The sequence below is a fragment of the Balaenoptera borealis genome (assembly GCF_965194805.1).
Source record: "Balaenoptera borealis genome assembly, chromosome: 8".
NCBI classification, from domain to species: Eukaryota; Metazoa; Chordata; class Mammalia; order Artiodactyla; family Balaenopteridae; genus Balaenoptera; species Balaenoptera borealis.
Genome location: NC_138865.1, coordinates 122015289 through 122035319, shown reverse-complemented (window position 1 = coordinate 122035319; position 20031 = coordinate 122015289). Strand labels below are relative to the sequence as shown.

The 20031-nt window shown below is 57.1% G+C and overlaps 1 protein-coding gene across 1 annotated transcript; it reads left to right on the top strand.

The window, feature by feature from the left end:
• Positions 1-1099: 1099 nt before the first annotated feature.
• Positions 1100-17769, top strand: LOC309632811 (endoplasmic reticulum mannosyl-oligosaccharide 1,2-alpha-mannosidase-like; the record flags this gene model as incomplete). Its single annotated transcript, XM_082400647.1, has 13 exons — positions 1100-1222; positions 2928-3036; positions 3742-3857; positions 5518-5672; positions 5954-6063; positions 7068-7253; positions 7976-8124; positions 8497-8685; positions 10814-11004; positions 11759-11879; positions 12337-12534; positions 12619-12750; positions 13511-17769. Coding segments are annotated over 13 exons (1983 nt in total), but the record flags the coding sequence as incomplete, so codon positions are not given.
• Between the last annotated feature and the right edge of the window lie 2262 nt (positions 17770-20031).

The window sequence follows — 20031 nt, the reverse complement described above, 5'->3', positions numbered from 1 at the left end:
TAAGTAGTAACCTTCCTGTTGGGTCTGCAATTAAGGCTGCGCGGTAGGGTGTGAGAGCTCCCCCTTCTGGCCTCCTGACTGCAGTTTAGTGAGGGTTCCCTTTATTACTTTTCACAGGTCCAATGGATGAAGACCCCAAGAGCCCGCCTGCCGCTGACCCTACGGCGGGCCCTCCGTCCTCGCTGAGCCCGGCCCCCCAGGCCCCAGCTCCTCCAGGCCCCCGGGTCGAGACCTGGGGTTCAGGGCACAGGAGCTCCCCGCCGACGTGGCGGAGCGGTGGGACACCTGCTCAGGGTTAGAGCCAACCGAGAAGGCGTGGCCGACCCCCACCGCACACAGGCCCTGGGGGAGCCGGACCGGGGCGCAACTGGACGCAAAGCCGCGGATCCCAGCGAGACCTGCTCGACCGGAAGCCAGCTCCTCCTGTTGCCTTGGCCACCGCCCAGCTAGGAAACGGCCGGCGCATGCGCAGAAGGGCGCCGCCGCCAGGCGCCGCAGGTCCCGTTTCTACGCACGCGCGCTGCGCCCGCGAAGGTTGGTCGTTGACTGCTGCGCGATAGACGCGTGGGGGCATCAGGCCCGCCGAGCGCTTTGCATTTGCGGGAGCCCGGCCTCCTGACGCCGCCAGCGCCCGCTCGCATTCACGTGTCCGCGGCCCGCCCCGCCTGGGGGCGCCTTGGCGCTGACTCTGAGCCCGGGCCGGAGCCCGGACGGCGGCGGCTGGCGGCAATGCTGGTGCTGGCGGGTGAGCGTCCGGCGGCGCCGGGCCTGAGTCTTGGCGTGTGACAGCCGGGCCGCGACAGCCTCCCCGGGACGGGACGCCCGGGACCCAGCCTCGGACACGGGCATCTGAGACCGTGAGGAGAGGAGACGAGGCGGGGCGCTCCCACTCCCGCTGAGCGCAGAGGCCGCTCTGGCACCGCGCAGGACCCCAGTCAGGCTCGCCGCCACCCTCCGCCGGCGTCCGGTCTAGAGCAAGACCCTCCCCAGACCCCCGACCAGAGCTCCGCTCCCCTAACGGTTTCTTCTTGGCATCCTCCTCCCGAGCCCCCCCCCCCAAGTCCCCGCGGTGCCTGGAGTAATGACCCCACCTTGTTAACCACAGTTGTCTGTGTTTGGCACAAGGACCTTGGACTGGGACCCTGGGCTCCGTAACGGTGGGCCCATCCGAGACCCGCTGTGCCTCTTTCTGTCCGAGGGGCCACCTGCCCTTGAATGGGAAGTAAGTTCACGCTGAACTGAACTCTGGTATTTCATTGACATCCTCAGCATTGAGTGTGTGTGTGGGTTTCTAGGAATAACTCCCTCAGTGGGGTTTTGGTTATCTGATTAGATCTGTATTTTCATTAGGTGGAATTTTTTTTTCTGGCCACTGACATCAGCTACGTAATGCTTTGTCTGCCTGTCTGCTTTCTCGTGTCTTCAGTCGTCTGTCCTTCCTCAAGCTGGCCTCTTGAGCTAAGACATTCAGAAGGTTTCTTCTCAAACCCATTTCCTTTGGATAAACTTTGCCCCCGTCACCATTTAAAACTTTATAAGGACTTCTTCCTCTGATTCGGGTGTATGTCCCAAATGCTGCTTTTCTTTTACTTCTGCCTAGAATCAGGAGGTTTTTGTCCAGCTACTGATAGGAGACCAAAGGAGGGGAAAAAAACCCCAAAACAATTAATATGATCTTCCTTACCTTCATTCTGTAATTTCTGACTCTCATGGTCTCATAAAAATTAAGGAAAAACAAAACTCTTATGCCTTTTCCCCAGACAGACCCTGCAACAGGTCCCTTCTTGTTCTTAAGTTTCTTTCACATCACTGATGCCGAACTTAAGTTGTGAACATTGAACTTGACCTCACTTCAATAAATGTGCCTGCTGGGGGCTTCCCTGGTGGCTCAGTGGTTAAGAATCTGCCTGCCAGTGCAGGGGACACGGGTTCGAGCCCTGGTCCGGGAAGATCCCACATGCCGCGAAGCAACTAAGCCCGTGTGCCACAACTACTGAGTCTGTGCTCTAGAGCCCGCGAGCCACAACTACTGAAGCCCGCGTGCCACAACTACTGAAATCTGCGCGCCTAGAGCCTGTGCTCCGCAACAAGAGAAGCCACCGCAATGAGAAGCCCGCGCACCACAACGAAGAGTAACCCCCACTCGCCACAACTAGAGAAAGACCGCGCGCAGCAACGAACACCCAACGCAGCCAAAAATAAATGAAATAAATTTTAAAAAAAGAAAAAATTCTAAATGTGCCTGCTGCGGTCACTGTGGTCATATTACAAGGCCTGGTGGGTCAGGAGTATCCCGGGGCAACTACCACAGTCAGTTTGTCCTCTTCAGTTTGTTGTGAACCTGCCTTTCAGGAGCTCTTTTTTTTTTTTTTTTTTTTGGCCGAACCAGGCAGCATGCAGGATCTTACTTCCATGACCAGGGATCGAACCTATGCCCCCTGCACTGGAAGCGTGGAGTCCTAACCACTGGACTGCCAGGAAATTCTCAGTTGGACATTTTTTTTTTTTCAGGAGTTCTTTAATGCCACCCAAGGAACTTGTACATATGGAGGGGCGGAAGGCATGAGCGCAGCTGGCCCCGCGGCTCCCGGGGTCCCGGGCTGCAGGGCCGAGGCGAGGCCGGCGGAGCCTGAGCCAGCACACGCGGGCTGCCGGTCTTTCCCCGCTGCCCACCTGTGAGCCAGAAACGGTCTCCGCGTGGGTTTGCATTCTCCTCGATCGCGGGCCCGTGCGGTGTGTCGTCTGCAGCAGTATCATCCCAGCCTGCGGCCCCTGCCGAGAGGCAACTTCCTCCAGTTCAAAAGCAGCAGATCCCAGGCTGGGCCTCCGGAATTCCTCGTCGTCCCCACGGAGTGTGTCACAGTGGGAGAGATTTCCAGCTGTGCTCTTTTCAGTAAACAGTGTCACTGTCTGTCTGTCTGTCTCAGAAATGGAAGCAGCTGTCGAGGTTACAGCGGAACGTGGTCCTCTTCCTGCTGGCGTTCCTGATGCTCTGCGGCCTCCTGTCCTACATCAGCGTGGCCGACGAGTGGAAAGGTACCAGCTCCACGATTCCGCAGTGATCCGTGGGGGTCCCTGAGGGCGGGCTAAGTGGCAGCAGCGCGATCTCGCAGCTGCAGGAGGCATAGACGTCAACACATTGGCAGGAAGTGGAAATACAGGGAAGCCTAGAGTGTTCCCACGCCCCGGCTGGGAGGTGGCTGTTGATTTGAGGTTGTGTGACTGTTTCCCAAATGTCTGCTGTGAGGACCGGCATCTCACCCTCTCTGTCTCACAGTGAGATTCAGGTCCTGAGACTGAATGCTGAGTCTGAACGCATTGCGTGAATTTCCTAGTACGCGCTACCGGGGGCTGGGCAGGGCCGGGCAGGGTGCCAGTGAGGAGGTGCAGGGTCCCTTCTGAATTGCTCTAGGATGGCTTCTTTGAGGAGGAAAGTTAAAGAGTCGCTGTAGGTTTGCTCCAGTAAATGGCCCGTGTGCCACCTTGTGCCCTTCCCGAAACGGAAAACATAAAGGCAGAGTAACGGGCACGTGGGTGGGGATAAGGGCAGAAACTGCCAGGTGCTTTGGAAAAGGTATGATTCCCTGTGGCCGTTCTGGAACTGCTTGAACTGCCCTCTTTGGATGTCCCACCGCGTCCTTTTACACGGAGTCAAAGCTGTGTGCATGCTGTCTCGAGTGCACGTTGAATGTCCTCCAGGCCTTGTGGCGAATTTGAGATAAAGTAGATCCTCTTGTTTAGCCGTGGGCAGCAGGTCGGCAGAAGGGCCGAAGATGAGACCCGCAAATCCACCCGTCTTGCCAGCTCCTCGGAGAGCAGCTGAGAACCCGGAAACCTTCGCAGGGGTGTCCCCTCAGGTACTTTGAATAAACTCTCCGTGGAGTTGTAACCCGGGCCCGTGCCAGAAGCACTTCGGAACAGTACGTGCTGTTTCTTCCCATTTGTTTGAGGTTCTAACCTCACACTCCTTACTCTGGGCTGGTTGGATGAAGGAGACGGGGGAAAGGAGGAGGGCCATTCTGTTCTTCATCTTCTTTGCGCATCTGCTGTGCCGGATCCTTGGTAGGTGTGAACGAGACCCATCCCTTTTCTGTGGGAGCTACTGACGGGGGACGCTCAGGCGGGCGCTCCGCTCTGGACCTGCCCAGACCGAGTTGCTGGGGGCCCGAGCGTCAGTCGGGGCCTGGGGGAGAGGGTTGGGAGTACGCAGAGAGGGGGAGGGAGGGGCGAGGCCTCGTGCTGGGGCGCTTCCGGGGACGGGGGGAGGACGTGGAGACTAGAGGGCAGTCTGGGCAGCCAGAGAGCCAGGGAAAGTCCCCTGCAAAGGGCGGTGGCTCCAGGGGGCACGGCCTTGGAGAACCCGGGGCGCTCTGCACCTGGGGACACCCTCCACTGCGGGTTGGGGTGTCCGTCCATATGCGCCGAGGGCCCCCCAGGGAGAGGATCCTGGGACAGGTGCCGGCCTCACACCCCTGCAGGGCTGCCCCGGGGAGAGACAGGCGGCCGTTCTCCCCGTGTCCTCCTGGAGGCTCTGTGGGTAAAAGAGGGAATTTCTCCCTTTGGAGCCGTGAGCATCCTTTCTTCCACTTCCGTGGCTGCCCTTTTGCCTGTTGACCTTCAGAGTCCTGTGAAAGCAGAACGCGGCACATTCCCCACTGAGAGACACCTTCCCACACCTCAGCGTCCAGGAGCCCGTCTCTGGTGTCTAGGAGGGGCTGGAGGTGAGGGGCTGAGCACCCGTGTCTCCTCTGGCACAAGTCCTGGGGCCGCTGTGCACCTGAAGGCCGCTCGGACCTTCTCTTCCGCTCAGACGCCAGCACTCGTCCCCAGGGCCTGTTTGAGCGATGCAGCTTTGTTTCGGCCAGACCTGCGCTCTTGACCCGGGGGGCGCAGCTTGGTGGGGTTTGAATCCTTGGAAGGAGAATGTCTTCCGGGATCCTCCAGCAAGGTTTCCACGGATGCTGAAAAGCAGAGACTTTTCCATTCACAAGTCAGCGTCCTCACGTCCTGGAGGAGTTGCCAGCCACGCGCACTGTTGAGGGCTGGCTGGGAGCCAGGAGGGGCGCCGCCCTGCCCGCAGCGCTCTGTCACTGACCGGCCACCTCTGCCACACCCTTCCGAGGAGGGAGCTGGGGAGTCCGGGCGCGGGCCTGCGACAGTGCCGTCTGCGGCTCCGTCCGTGGGGCCGTGCTGGCTCTGCCCCTGCCGGCCCTGCTACCCTTAGGGTCTGACAGCCGGAAACGTCCCTGCCAGGGGCTTAACCCGCTGTCCAGGGTGACCCTCGCCCGTTGGCAGAGCCTCCATCCGGGTGGTCAGGGCCAGGAGCTGGCGAGTAAGGGGCTCCTCCCAGAGCTGCCTGTCGTGGGAAAAATGAAAATAAGTTCCCGTGGGAATTGCAGCCGCTGCGCGAGTCCACAGTGCTCCCTGCGCGGGGCCGCGTCAGACGGGGGGCAGCGTCCCAGATGGACGATGGAATCATTTCACGAGTGACTCTTGTCTCTTCTTGTCTCTGCCCAGAAGCCTCCAAGGCATTTCCGACGGGGACCCCCCAACCTGCAGATTAGAGCCCCCGATGGAGCCGCCAAGGACGGGAGGCAGGAAGAGGCCCAGAGGAGGGCAGAGGCGGTGGGCCAGGGTCCCCGGGAAGACGAGGCGCAGGGAAGCCGCGTCAGGTACCGGCAGCAGCCGAGGCGGGCTGAATGGGGGCGCAGAGGCCGTCGGGGTCTCTGTGGTGTCTCTTTCCCTGAACGACAGAGAAACAGCCTGACGCGTAATGGCCTTCTCGCTCCTGTTCCTCGCAGACAGCGTGTGCCCCGTGGGGGGTGGGAGGGCGGGGCAGGGCCCCCCGCGTGGAGGCCGAGTCTGAGCCCAGCTCGGCTGTGACCTCGACCTCGACCTCGGGGCGTCAGCACCTCTGCCCGGGGTCTGAGCGCTCTCCCTCCTCCCGCTCCAGCCGGAGGGGCACAGGGCCCGAACCGGAGCAGGGCACCCAGCTGCCTCTGAGAAAGGCAGAGGCCCCCGCCAGGCCTTCCCCGCAGGCCCTCAGGACGAGGAACAGTCCAGGTGAGGTCCCGCCTGTGCCCTCTCGGGCCTGCCCTGGGCACTCTGAGGGAGGGGGCGTGTGGACACGCACAGGAGCGGTGGGGCGGTGGGGGGCTCCTGCCGTCCCTCCGAGCGCCGCTCAGCCTTGGACACCCAGGTGCAGGGACGCGCGGGTCTCGTGGTCAGGCACCCCTTGGAGCTCTGGTGACGACGTGGGGCTCCTTGGCGGCTGTCGTCCCGTGTCCGGCGCTGCAGCCGCACAGGAACGTGTGTGCGGGAGGCTCGTTTCCCGCCTGTGTCCGGGCAGCCAGGGGCCTGGGGGCTGCGGTCCTCATGTTGCCCCTTGAGGGGTCAGTCTGTCCTGTTCCCATTCCACGGACAGGAGAACTGAGTCTGGGTCGCCGCCGGGACCCTCTGCTCTCGGTGCTGGAGCCCCCAGGGAGGACAGGAGAGCCCGGAGTGGGGACACGGGGCGACCGTGTGGGGTTAGAAATGGACGGCAGAGCCGTGGGTGTCGACGCTGACGGGACGTGTGCTGAAGCTGTGGACACACGTGTTCCCCTGCGCGGTAGCCCCGTGTGTGCGCATGGTCCCCCTGCGTGTGGCGGGAAGCTGTCTCTGGACGCGCCCCGAGGGCGCCCTGGGGAGTGTCTGAGCGGCCTTGGCGGTGTCTGCTCCCCGTTTTGTCCCCTTTGGAAGTGCCCGCAGCTGATCGGGCAGGACGCGGCACCGCCAGACGAGGTATTCTTGTCCGGGTCACCAGCGCCTGTCACGTTTGATGTCCCCAAACCAGACTGCACGTCGCAGCCGTAGTGGTCCTGCGGCCTCTGATCTTTTGCGAGTGGCCACTGCCCCCCGGAGGGTGGTCCCCGCTGGGCCCTGGTGGAGGCGGATGGGCCCAGGCCAGGCAGCGGGTCCTGCGCAGACCTTCACTACAGCCCACGGTACCCCACGTCAGCCTCACTCGCCGTGGGGCCGCAGGACGGCTCTGTCCGGGCGCCCACGCCCCGCTTCCCTCCTCGCAGCCTCGCAGAACGAGCGCCAGAAGGCCGTGGTTGCTGCCTTCCGCCACGCGTGGGCCGGATACCGCAAGTTCGCCTGGGGCCACGACGAGCTGAAGCCCGTGTCCAAGTCCTTCAGCGAGTGGTTCGGCCTCGGCCTCACGCTGATCGACGCCCTGGACACCATGTGGATTTTGGGTCTGAAGAAAGGTATCTGCTCGTCCCTAGCACGGGGGCCGAGCTCTCGTGCGTGACCCTCGGGCCCGAGTGGGCCTGGCCCGGGAGGTGTCCACGCGCCGTGTCCCGCTGGGCTGCGCCTCCCCTCGTCCTGGGTGCCAGGGTGGCCGTGCTGGCCGTGGGCAGTTCCTTTGTCCCCTCGTCCAGGCGCCCAGGGGATGCTCAGGACAGGCGTCCCCTGCGCCCCCTGCCGAGAGCTGAGTGAGGCTGTAGGTGGGCTTCCAGGGGCGTTCCCAGCCCGTGTTTCTGTTGCAGTCAGGCGGGGCCCGGTGGTGGGAGGTGACACGTGATCCGACGGAGTCGCCAGCGCCCCGAATCTCTCCCTAATGTCCTCCTGTGCCGCGCAGATGGGGCTAAGTTGGGATGGTGTGTCTCTAGGTGTTTCTAAACTGGCATTTTAAACATCTGCTTTAAGTCTCCTGATTGGGCTGAAGACCGCCTGCCACTCACTCACCCTCGTGGTCCTCTGTAGCGCGGCTGTGATTGTCGAGCACTTGACCTCGTGCTGCATGGCCTTCCCCCAGCTGCACACTGGCTCGATTTTTTTTGCGGGATTGGAAGCCTTCAGGGTCCCCTCTTGCACTAGGAAGTGACGTTGAAACCCTGCAGGGGATGCATGTGGCCCCAGAGGGAGCAGTCAGGGAAATGCTTGGACTGTTCATTTGTTCCTGTATCGCTACTGTTTCACGTGATAGAATTTGAAGAAGCCAGGAAGTGGGTGTCCCAGAGGTTATTGTTTCAGAAAAACGTGGACGTCAACCTGTTTGAGAGCACCATCCGGATCCTGGGGGGTCTTCTGAGCGCCTTCCACTTGTCCGGGGATGTCCTCTTTCTGAAAAAGGCTGTGAGTGTCCCGGCACCAGGTCGGCTCACGTCCTGGGGGCACTGGGGTCTCGAGTGCTGCACGGTCGGTCCTTTTCTCGTGGGATCGGGGTGGGGAGGCGTTTGTTTGCAGTCTGCTCTCCCCTCCACGCACTCGAGTCTGTTTCCGTGCACGTGCGTGGCTGAAGCGGCCCTGCCGCCTGCAGGCATGGTCATTCGGAGCTGGTTGAGTCCAGCTCGGCTTTTGCAGCTCCTCAGGGGTGGGGCCGCGTGAAGCCGGCAGACTCATCTCTCCGCTGGATTAGATGGAAACGGGCGGCGGGTCAGTGTCGTGCCATGGAGACAGGCCGCTCTGGGACAGGAATCTCTGACTCATCGCTGTGTTGTGTGTCAGGAGGATTTTGGAAATCGGTTAATGCCTGCGTTCCAAACACCCTCTAAGATTCCGTACTCCGACGTAAACATCGGCACTGGAGTTGCCCACCCACCGCGTTGGACCTCTGACAGCACGGTGGCCGAGGTGACAAGCATTCAGCTGGAGTTCCGAGCGCTCTCTCGTCTCACGGGAGTTAAGAAATTTCAGGTACGGGGGCGCTGTGCTTCCAGCTGGAGCGGGTGTGCAGCGGGCTGTCTCTGGTTCAGTGGGGCAGGTGCAGGTCTGTGTGGTCATTGATCCTGGGCCATGAGACCAGTGTCGTTTTCGGTTTTGTCCCACGTTTTTCCTGGTGAATCCCGTTATGTCGTGATACCAGAGGTGCAGGCATGAAAGGCATTGACTGGAGGGTGAGTCCTCTGCCCGGCCCCACCCCCGTGCAGTCCCGTGTCCTTAGGGTCCTGGCAGTGGACGTCTTGTCGTGCGGCGCTCTGTGTGGCCCCGGGTCCACCTGCTGTTGTCCGCGGCTCTCCTGAGCCAGTGGGGGCGGCCGGCTCCGTCGTGGCTGCTGCCGTGGGATGTGTGGAGTCACCGGGTTGTGTAGCCAGTTCAGTGCAGATGACATTGGGGTCACCCCAGCTGTGGCACCTGGACTGTGCCCACGCACGTGTCTGTCCTGGGTGGGCGGCTGGAGCGGTGTTGCTGGCGTGGCTGCTGCTGTGTGGCGGGACCAGCTGGTGCACGTGGAACGGAGGGCTGACGCTGACGCATGTTTTTTGTTCTTGGCTCTCCATACGTTATTGCCTCCAGCAGTGTCTGCTCGCCCGCCTTAGGCAGGGCCCCGCCTGTGCACGATGTCTCTGCTTGTGGGCCTTCCTCTCAGGTTGATTCTATTTCTTCAGCTTTTTTTCTCGCTCTCCTTTTTTTTTTTTTTTTTATAAGATTTATTTATTGATTGATTGCTATGTTGGGTCTTCGTTTCTGTGCGAGGGCTTTCTCCAGTTGCGGCGAGTGGGGGCCACTCTTCATCGCGGTGCGCGGGCCTCTCACTATCGCGGCCTCTCTTGTTGCGGAGCACAGGCTCCAGACGCGCAGGCTCAGTAGTTGTGGCTCACGGGTCCAGTTGCTCCGCGGCATGTGGGATCTTCCCAGACCAGGGCTCGAACCCGTGTCCCCTGCATTAGCAGGCAGATTCTCAACCACTGCGCCACCAGGGAAGCCCCCTTTTTTTTTAAAGATGGCATTTTATTTTTATTTTTAAATTAATTAATTAATTATTTTTGGCTGCATTGGGTCTTCGTAGCAGTGCGTGGGCTTCTTACTGTGGGGGCTTCTCTTGTTGCAGAGCATGGGTTCTAGGTGTGCAGGCTTCAGTAGTTGTGGTTCCAGGGCTCAGTAGTTGTGGCTCACGGGCTCTAGAGCACAGACTCAGTAGGTGTGGCGCACGGGCTTAGTTGCTCCGCGGCATGTGGGATCTTCCCGGACCAGGGCTCAAACCCGTGTCCCCTGCACTGGTAGGCGGATTCTTAACCACTGTGCCACCAGAGATGCCCTCCCTTTTGTTTTTAATTGAGATTTAGTTTATATATCGAGAAATCTTGTCTTCTTCTGTGTACATTGCGTGTACTCACATGTTTGTGACCGTCATCATTATGTAATTCCAGAACAATTCCCTCACCCAGATTGAACCCAGCACTGTTTGCCGACCCCCCTTGGCAGCCTCACAGGGCTGGGCTCTGGCACGGGCCCCATTCTGGACAGTTCTTGTCCTTCCTGCAGTGGCTGCAGTCTGGGCGTTGAGTGAGCGTGCAGTCCTCAAGGTTGCAGGACTGGTCAGAATCCTTCCTTTCCGAGTGCAGACAGGCTTTATCGTGTGGGTTGACCGCGTGTCTAGACGGTCACCTGCTGAGCTTTGGCCTGTGTCCCACTGGAGATCTTGACAACACGTCTCCTGTCGGGTCCCATCCTGCACAGACGTCCTCGTGTGTTGTCCAGCCATACTTGTACCTCTTGGTGTGTGTGATTGTGTCTTGCTGGATTGATTTTTCTGACAGTCAGTGGTTCGTCTTCTGAGTTTGCGTGTTGGGGTGCTGTGTATCTTCTGTGTATAAGTGCGTCGTCAGGTCCTTTGCCCATCAGTGGACTGAAGGGGTTGTGTGCACGTTGTCAGGACGCATACATGCGCTATGGTGGCCACTTGCTCCTAAGATGTCCCCCAAGGGTGGGGGCTGAGGACCGTGGCGAGGGCGGGTTCAGCCCTGTGGTCGGGCCCGTCGGGGCGGCAGCGTCCAAGGAGCGCAGCCCGCCCTGCTCACTGCCCTGCCCTCCTCTGCCCCAGGAGGCCGTGGAGGAGGTGACCAGGCACGTGCACTCCCTGCGCGGGAAGAATGACGGGCTGGTGCCCATGTTCATCAACACCAACAGCGGGCTCTTCACCCACCTGGGCGTGTTCACCCTGGGCGCCAGGGCCGACAGCTACTACGAGTACCTGCTGAAGCAGTGGATCCAGGGGGGGAAGAAGGAGACACAGTGAGGCCCGTTTCTCTGCCCTCGGGGCGGGCCCCAGCTCTCGGGGTGGGGGGAACAGGCAGCCTCACCAGCCAGGGCCGGGGCCCTCCGCGGGGCGGGTGTCTCCTCACAGCCTGTGTGCAGAGCCAGGGCCCGGCTGGCCGCCGGGGTCCACGGCTCGCCAGTGCCGGGCAGCCGGGGTCTTCCTCGGGCCTGTGGCCGCCCCTCTGCCCGTCCGCTCCCGCAGCCGGCAGCCAGGGCCACCTGGGCCTCCTCGAGCTCAGTGCCCTGACCCTGAAAACGCACGCTTTCCCGGGGAGCGGCGCTAGCTCCTCGTCCAGCTTAGAAAATAGAGATGAACCCTCACGAGGGTGCTGGGATCACCTCAAGTCTCAGGCCAGGGGTGACAGTGACCCAGAATCAGGGGCAGGGGCAGCTCCAGGCCATCACCCACGGGTGAGACGAGGGTGTCACCAACTGGGGAGCTCGCGGGCTGGTTCAGAGAACCGGGGTGGGCGCGTCGGGGCCAGGGGCTCGGCAGAGACTGGTCTCTGGTGGCCCCTTGGGGCTGGTGGGGAGGCACGGGCCCTGGTGAGGGGCGGGGGCAGAAGCCCGCGGGGCTGGCACGGGCCTCCACGCGGAGACTGGCGGGGCGCCACCCCAGACAGGGCAGCCGCGAGAATGGGGACGGGAGCTCAGGGTCGTGCCCTTTGCCGGAACACGGGGGCTGTGCGCCCGCCTGGCCCGAGCACACGGGCCCCGCTGGTCTGCACAGGCTGCTGGAAGACTACCTCGAAGCCGTGGAGGGAATCAAAAAGCACCTGCTGCACAGATCTGAACCCGGCAAGCTGACCTTCGTGGGGGAACTCGCGCACGGCCGCTTCAGCGCCAAGATGGTGAGCACGAGCGTGGTCTGACGTGGCCTAGCGGGGTCTTGGGGCTCCACCCTTTGTCCTTGACATCTGATGGCTCGTGACAGGGGGAGCTGAGGTCTGTGTGGTGCCGGGGCCCCTCCCCTGCTCCAAGCCCCGCCTTCCATGCTCGGGGAGCCCCGCCCCCAGCTCCCCCTCCCCCTGTCCTCCTGCAGCTGGTGCTCCGTCGGCCGTCTGGGGCAGGAGGTGAGGGAGACCCGGGTCAGCATGTGCTCCCTGGGAGGTGCCGGTCCTTCTAGCAGCTTCTGCCCTGCGCGCGTGGGGCCCCCGGTGTGTGGCCTGCAGTTCAGTCCCCTGTTGGAGCCCTGCCGGCACTCGGGCCTGTTGGCTCCTGGGAACATGGGAGGCCTGATAACGCTGGACCCGTGTGGAACCCGTGAGGCCGCAGGTCCACGGTGGTGAGGTGACCCTCTGATTCCAGGACCACCTGGTGTGCTTCCTGCCAGGGACGCTAGCTCTGGGCGCCCACCACGGCCTGCCTGCCGACCACATGGAGCTGGCCCGGGCGCTCATGGACACCTGCTACCAGATGAACCGTCAGATGGAGACGGGGCTGAGCCCCGAAATCGTGCACTTCAACCTGCACCCCCAGAAGTCCCGTAAGGACGTGCAGGTCAAGGTGAGCCACGCTGGGGCCTTGGGGCCCGGCGGCGCCAGGGCAGGGGCGTGGCAAGGCTAATCCTGAGCCCGCGTTCCTCCCCAGGCGGCCGACAGACACAACCTGCTGCGGCCCGAGACAGTGGAGAGCTTGTTCTACCTGTACCGCTTCACAGGCGACCGCAAGTACCAGGACTGGGGCTGGGAGCTCCTGCGAAGCTTCAACACGTACACGAGGGTGAGGGCCCGCCCGCCGCCTGGTCCTCGTCCCCAGCTCCTCACCGTCACCTGCCAAGTGGCTGGATGGGGGAGGCCCCACCCTGGCCGCGAGCGCCCATCTGCCCAGCACTGCCCTCGAGGTGTATATGACCCGGGGGCCAGGGCATCCCTCCTTCCTCTCTCGGGGGGGCCGCCTGTGTGGGGAGGGTCCCTGCCGTGGCCCGAGGTGCACAGAGCGTGTCCCTCCTGGGTTGTCTGTGTGGCCTGGGCAGCACTTTCCCACCCGGAGGTGACTTCTGGGCCGCTGCTCCCCAGGACGGGTGCCGTGACCACCACCACCCCCGCTGTGCTCAGGCCCAGCCGCCCATCGTACAGCCGGGGCCATGGCTCAGAGAAGGTCCTGCCCTGCCCAGGGCCCACTGCCCACCCCAGCAGAGCGGAGACTTGATCTTTGCCCTGTGGCACGTGAGGTGCTGGGTTGTACACCCCTCGGGTGACCTCAGGGCTTTTGCAAGACCTGTACAGGTTCTGGAGGTCGCACTTTCCATCTGGTCACTTGCAGGCTGCTGGCATCGCCCAGGGGGTCCCTGGAGGAACCACGGCTGACCTCCAGGGCGGCCAGTCCTCTTGTGGGCCTTGGGGTCCTCACCGCCCCAGACCCTGCCCTGGGGAGCCGTGTGTGCTGCGGTGGGGCAGGGTCTCGGGAGGGTGCCTCTAGCCTGCAGCCCTTGAAAGGGCTGAGCCTGCATCGTGACGCTGTGGCCTTGGCTCTCGTGCAGGTCCCCTCTGGCGGCTATTCTTCCATCAGCAACGTCCAGGACCCCCGCAATCCCCAGCCCAGGGACAAGATGGAGAGCTTCTTTCTGGGGGAGACGCTCAAGTACCTGTATCTGCTCTTCTCCGATGACCCAGACCTGCTCAGCTTGGACACTTACGTGTTCAACACGGAGGCTCACCCCCTGCCCATCTGGGCCCCCTCCTAGGGCGGGACGGCTCCCAAGTGGGTGCTGCCCGGGGGACTGATGAGTCCTGTCATCGAGGGTGCCTGTCGGCAAGACCCTGGCCCTGACCTTGGCTGTGTGGTGTCCACCCAGCCGGCTGGACGTGCTCCAGGCCGGGCTGATGACAGAGGCCAGCGGCAACTGGGCCAGGACGTTTCAGGGCCTCATAGCTGCTTGGGGTGGCCGCTGGGCTTCTGGTGCTCTGCCACTGGTTCTGGGCTCCTTGCCTGGTTCTCATCGGGGCACCGTTAGGAACAAGTAGGAATAAATCAGTGTTGTGATTCAGGGAGGTCCCGTCCACCCGGGGAGCCTCTTCTTCCTGAGAAAATCAAATCGTGACTATATTCCTGAAACCTAAATGCCCTCCTGCTGGCCGTGCAGGGCTTCCTAGGGGTCCTGGGCCCTCTGGTCACCCTGGGCCACACTGGGTCCCCAGAGCCCATGATGAGATCAGAGACAGGTGCTGCGGGGACAGCCTGGGTACAGCTCAGCCTCGGGGCCTCACAACCTGTGAACACGCCCCAACCTGGGCTCTCGGGGCGTCCGTGACCTCATGGGGATCCGGGCCCCTGGCTGGCTGTGGTGTTTACACGTTGGACTCAGGGATCCTCCCCTTGCCCTTGCAGGGGCTGGGCGGGCAAGTTCACCGGCTCCCAGGCCAGCTCTGATTGATGGACTTTTCAGTCGGGATAGAAGCACGTTTGCTCTAACTGTGAGGTTTCCTCTGTGGGTAAGCAGATCTCTGTTACTGTGAAACATCTGGGTGTAGATTGAGAGACCCCAGTTTTCTGGGTCCCACCTCCACATCCATCCACTGATAGTCATGTTTCCACCCAGGACAATCCTGCTGTCCTCAGTCCTTGAGTTTATTACACCTGCAACTTTTCTGGTATCATGTCAGGTACATATTCTGTTTTGGGAATAAGTAGTTGCCATCTTAGCTTACCACAAAAACTAACAGCAAAGGGGTGTAGCAATTGATGATGGGAACAAAAGTTAATGAAACACAGAACTTAGGTGTAATGGAAAAGATCAGTGAAGCCAAAGAAGAGGGTAGGTTGTCAGCCACATGGCAGAGTCGGCAGCGCCATGCTCTCATTCCCCCAACAGAAACATCCACACACACACACACAGAGAATCAGAACCATCACAGCCAGCTTTCAACAACAGCAACAACAAAATCACAAGGAAAATTTTAAAAGCAGGAAAGTATGGTCCACTCAAAGGAACAAAATTAGTTGATAGAAACCATCCCTGAAGAACTTCAGACATCAGAATTATTAAAAAAAGACTTTAAGAGAATTGTCTTTAAAATGCTAAAAGAGCTCAAGGAAAACATGCACATGGAAGTAAAGGAAATCCAAAAAATAATGTATGAACAAAATGAGAATATCAATAAGGAGAAACTATTAAAAGCAAGCCAAGTCTCATACTGAAAAGTACATTAAAATGAAAAATTCATTAGAGGGTTCAATAGCAGGTTTGAGCAGGGAAGAGAAAGAAAGTGAAGTTGGGGTAGGATTATTGAAACTAGTGTGACGAGCAGAAAGAGAATAGAATGAAGAACAGTGAACAGAGACCAAGGGACCTCTGGGATCCCATCCTAAGTGGGCCCCACGTGTGCATTATAGTAGTCTCGAAGAGAGGGAAGGGCAAAATGAATATTTGAAAAACTATTGTTAAAAACTTACCAAATTTGATGAAACATATGAACCTACAACTCCAAGAAGTTCAATGAACTCCAAGGATCAAGTCATAGAGACTCACACCAAGACACTTTAATAATCAAATTGTTGAACGACAAAGAGAAAATCTTGAAAATAGCATGAAATGCCTTGTTATGTACAAGCAGTCTTCAGTAAGATTAACAGATACTTTCTCATCAGAAAACCATAGAGACCAGAAGGCAGTGGTATATTTAAAGTGGTGGGGGGACTTCCCTGGTGGTGCAGTGGTTAAGAATCCGCATGCCAGCGCAGGGGACACGGGTTCAAGCCCTGCTCTGGGAGAATCCCACATGCCGCGGAGCATCTAAGCCTGTGCGCCTAGAGCCCTGCTCCACAACAAGAGAAGCCTGCGGACCGCAACGAAGAGTAGCTCCCGCTCACCGCAACTAGAGAAAGCCCGCGCGCAGCAACAAAGACCCAACGCGGCCAAAAGTAAATAAAATAAATAAATTTTAAAAATAAAGTGATGGGGGAAAAACTGTCAACCAAGAATTCTATATCCAGCAAAACTGACCTTCAAAAATGTGGGAGAATTTAAGGCATTCCCAGATAAACAGTAGCTGAGGGAGTTTGTTGCCACCAGACCTGGCCTACGAGAAATGCTCAAGGTAGTCCTTCAGGTTTAAATGGAAGGACATTAGTACCTCAAAGCCATAGGGAGAAATAAAGATCTGTGGTAAAGGCAAAACCATGGGCACGTATAAAAACCAGTATTACTGTATTTTCGGTTATGACTCCACTTTTTATTTACTACATGATTTGGAAGACAAATGCATAAACAATAATTACAAATTCATGTAATTGTGCACACAGTGTACAAACATGTAATTTGCAATGACAACATAAAACAGATGGAACTGTTTAGAAGCATAGTTTATGTGATTGAGTGAAGTTGTCCACCTGAAGTACGCTGTTATAAATTTAGGATGTTAAGTGTAATCTCCCTGGTAAGCAAAGGAAATATCTAGAAGATATACACAAAAAAATCCACAAGAAAGCTACTAGAGATAATAAATTCAGGAAAGTTGCAGGGTACTAGATCAAACAAAATCAGTTATGTTTCTACGCACCTGCAATGAACAATTCAAAAAGAAATTAAGAAAGCAATTCCATTTAAAATAGCATCTAAAATAATAAAATAATTAGAAATAAATTTAACCAAGGGGGTGATTTAATTGTACACTGAAAACCATAAAACATTGTTGACATAAAGAAAACCTAAATTAAGTGGAAAGATGTCCTTTGTTCATGTGTAGAAAGATTTTTTATTTTTTTGGCTGTACCACGCGGCTTCTATGATCTTAGTTCCCTGACCAGGGATTGAACTACAGCCCCAGCAGTGAAAGCACCGAGTCCTGACCACTGGACCACCAGGAAAGTCCCAGGAAGACTTAATTTTAAGATGTCAGTACTACCCAAAGTGATGTACAGGTTCAATGCAATCCCTATCAAAATTCCAACAGTGTTTCTTTTTTCTTTTTTTTTTTTGCAGAAATTAAAATGTCAGTCCTCAAATTCATATGGAATTGCAAGGGGGTCCCTGAATAGCCAAAATAATCTTGGAAAAGAACAACGTTAGATGACGCACATTTCCCAATTTCAAAACTTCCTACGCACAGTGTTCAAAACAGTGTGGTGTTGTCATAAGGATAGACATATAGACCAATGGAACACAAGTAAGGCTCTAGAAATAAACTCATATATCTATGGCCAATTGATTTTTGCAAGGGTAGTAAGTCTATTTAATGGGGGAAATAATTTGCCTTCAGCAAATGAGTCTGAGAAAATTAGATTTCCACATGAAGTTGGACCCCTACCTCACACCATACACAAAAAGTTAACTCAAAATGAATCAATGACCTAAATATAAGAGCTAAAACCACAAAACCCCTATAAAAAAACATACAGGTTAATCTTCATAACCTTGGGTTTGACAATGGATTCTTAGATAAAACTCCAAAAGCACAAACAACAAAAGACACATGTTGGACATCATCAAAGTAAAAATTTTTGTGCACCAAAGGACACTATCAAGAGTACAAAGGCAACCCACAGAATGGGAGAAAATATTTTCAAACTACAAATCTGATAAGGGTTTAATAACCAGAATATACTTTTTAAAACTTCTACAACTCAACAACAAAAACAAAAACTCTTGAAACTCAACAACAAACAACAAAACCTCAAAAACAAAAACCCAAATTAACAAAAAACTAAAACTCAACAAAATGAAGAATGAAAACAACTTTTATAATGTCAAAAGGGTACATTATATGTTATGTGTAATTTAACACACACACACACACACACACACACACACACACACACACACACGAATGTGGGCATAACTGCAGGTGCCGCGTGGGTCAGAGCTGAGAGCACTGGGACCTGCTTGGGGACACCCCTTGCCCATTCAAGACATTTCTCCAAAGAAGATTTATAAATGTTCAGTAAGTACATGAAAAGATACTCAATGTCACTAATCAGGAAAATGCAAATCAAAATCTCAATGAGAGACCACTCACACTCGTGGGATGCTACTATTAAACAGAAAACAAGTGCTGGCAAGGATGTGGAGAAATCGGAACCTTTGTGCACTGCTGGTTGAAATGTAAAACGATGCAGATGCTGTGGAAAACAGTACGGAGGTTCCTCAAAAATGAAACATAGAATTACCATATGATCCTGCAATCCCACTTCTGGGTATACCCCCCCAAAATTGAAAGCAAGGTCTTGAAGAGATATTTGTATACCCAGGTTCACAGCAGCATTTTAAACAACAGTCAAGAGTTGGAAACAACCCAGGTGTCCCCTGATGGATGAATGGATATGCATAATGTGGTCCATCCATACAATGAAATATTATTTACCTTCAAAAAGGAAGGAAATCCTGACACATGCTGTGACGCAGATAAGCCTTGAAGACATTATGCTCAGTGAAATAAGCCAGACGCAAAAAGACAAATTCTGTATGATTCCACTTACATGAGGTATCTAGAAGAGGCAAATTCATAGAGACCAGACAATAGAGGTCACCCCCGCCTGGGGGAGGGGGAATTGGGAGTTGTTGTTTAATGAGTGAATGGTTTCTGTTTGGGAAAATGAACTAGTTTTAGAAATAATGATGGTGCATTAAAGCCAATGCATTTAGTGACTTTGCCTAGTGGTCCAGTGGTTAAGACCCTGCGCTCCCAATGCAGGGGGCCCAGGTTCTATCCCTAGTCAGAGAACTAGATCCCGCATGCCGCAACTAAAAATCTCATAGGCTGCACCTAAGACCCAGCGCAGCCAAATAAATAAATAAGTAAGTAAGTAAGTAAAAGAATATTTGTGTTTGGGGGGAAAAGAAAGCCAATGCATTTAAACGTGGTTGAAAGTGTATAACACACACACACACACACACACACACACACACACACACACACACGAATATGGCCATAACTGCAGGTGCTGCATGGGCCAGAGCTGAGAGCCCTGGGACCTACTTTGGTACCTCCCATCCATCCCCCCTCCCCACCCTTGGTTCCCAGCAGCTTTGAGGTCTGAAAAGGGCAGAGTAGGTTGTGATGAGGGACTGGGCCTGGCTCCCCAAATCTGTGGGCTGTGGAGGGGGAATCAGGCCCCAGCTTTGTCCCCAAAGTCAGTGGCCCCGGGCAGTTGGGGGAAGGGCCCTGGACCCCCAGACATTCCCGAGTGTTCAGGGTCACCAGGTGTGGCAGGACAGTTTCAGAGGGAATCAGAATGCACCTCTCTGGGCCTTTTCAGTGCCACCCCAGGCATGGAGGAGCTGCCTAGAGGGTTGGGAGGGGGGAACGTGGTGGGTCTGTGGTGGGGGTGTTGGGATCAGGCCCCTGAGCTGATAGAGGAAGAGATGCAAGTGGGAGCAGCCTGGGGAGGGGCTGCCATCCAGGGGAAGGGGCTGTGAGTCCTTGTGTCTTGTCCTGGCCCCCACCCTGAAGAGGCCGTGGGGGGCCTTCAAGTGTAGCTCTCTCAACACAGGACAGGCATCCCTAGGTGCGGGGATGGGGACCCAGGAACAGGGACACGGGAACATGGGAACCTGGGCACACAGAGACATGAGGATGGGGAAACCGGGACACAGGGATGGGGAAAAGGGGGCACGGGGACACAAGGACGGGGGCACGGGGGTGGGCACACAGGGATGGGGACACGGGGCCGTGGGGGACATGGAGTCACAGGGATGGTGCCACAGGGACGGGGACATAGGGACATGGGAACACGGGGACACGGGAACGTGAGGAACACAGGGACACAGGGATAGGGACATGGGGACGGGGACACGGAGACATGAGGGACACGAGAACATGGGGATGGGGACACAGGGACATAGGGATGGGGACAGGGACTGTGGGATGATTGTGGTGTGGCACTGGGTGACCTCAGGGTGACTACACCCATAGGGTGGTGTCACGTGATGGACAGTCATTGTCACCATGCTGACTGCCACGGCGACAGTCCTGGGACTGTGTGAGGGGAAGCCAAAGGGCCAGGTGGCCCGGTTTCCTGGTTTCCTGGCTGTGGCCAGAGCCCAGGACTCCAGCCCAGCCTGGG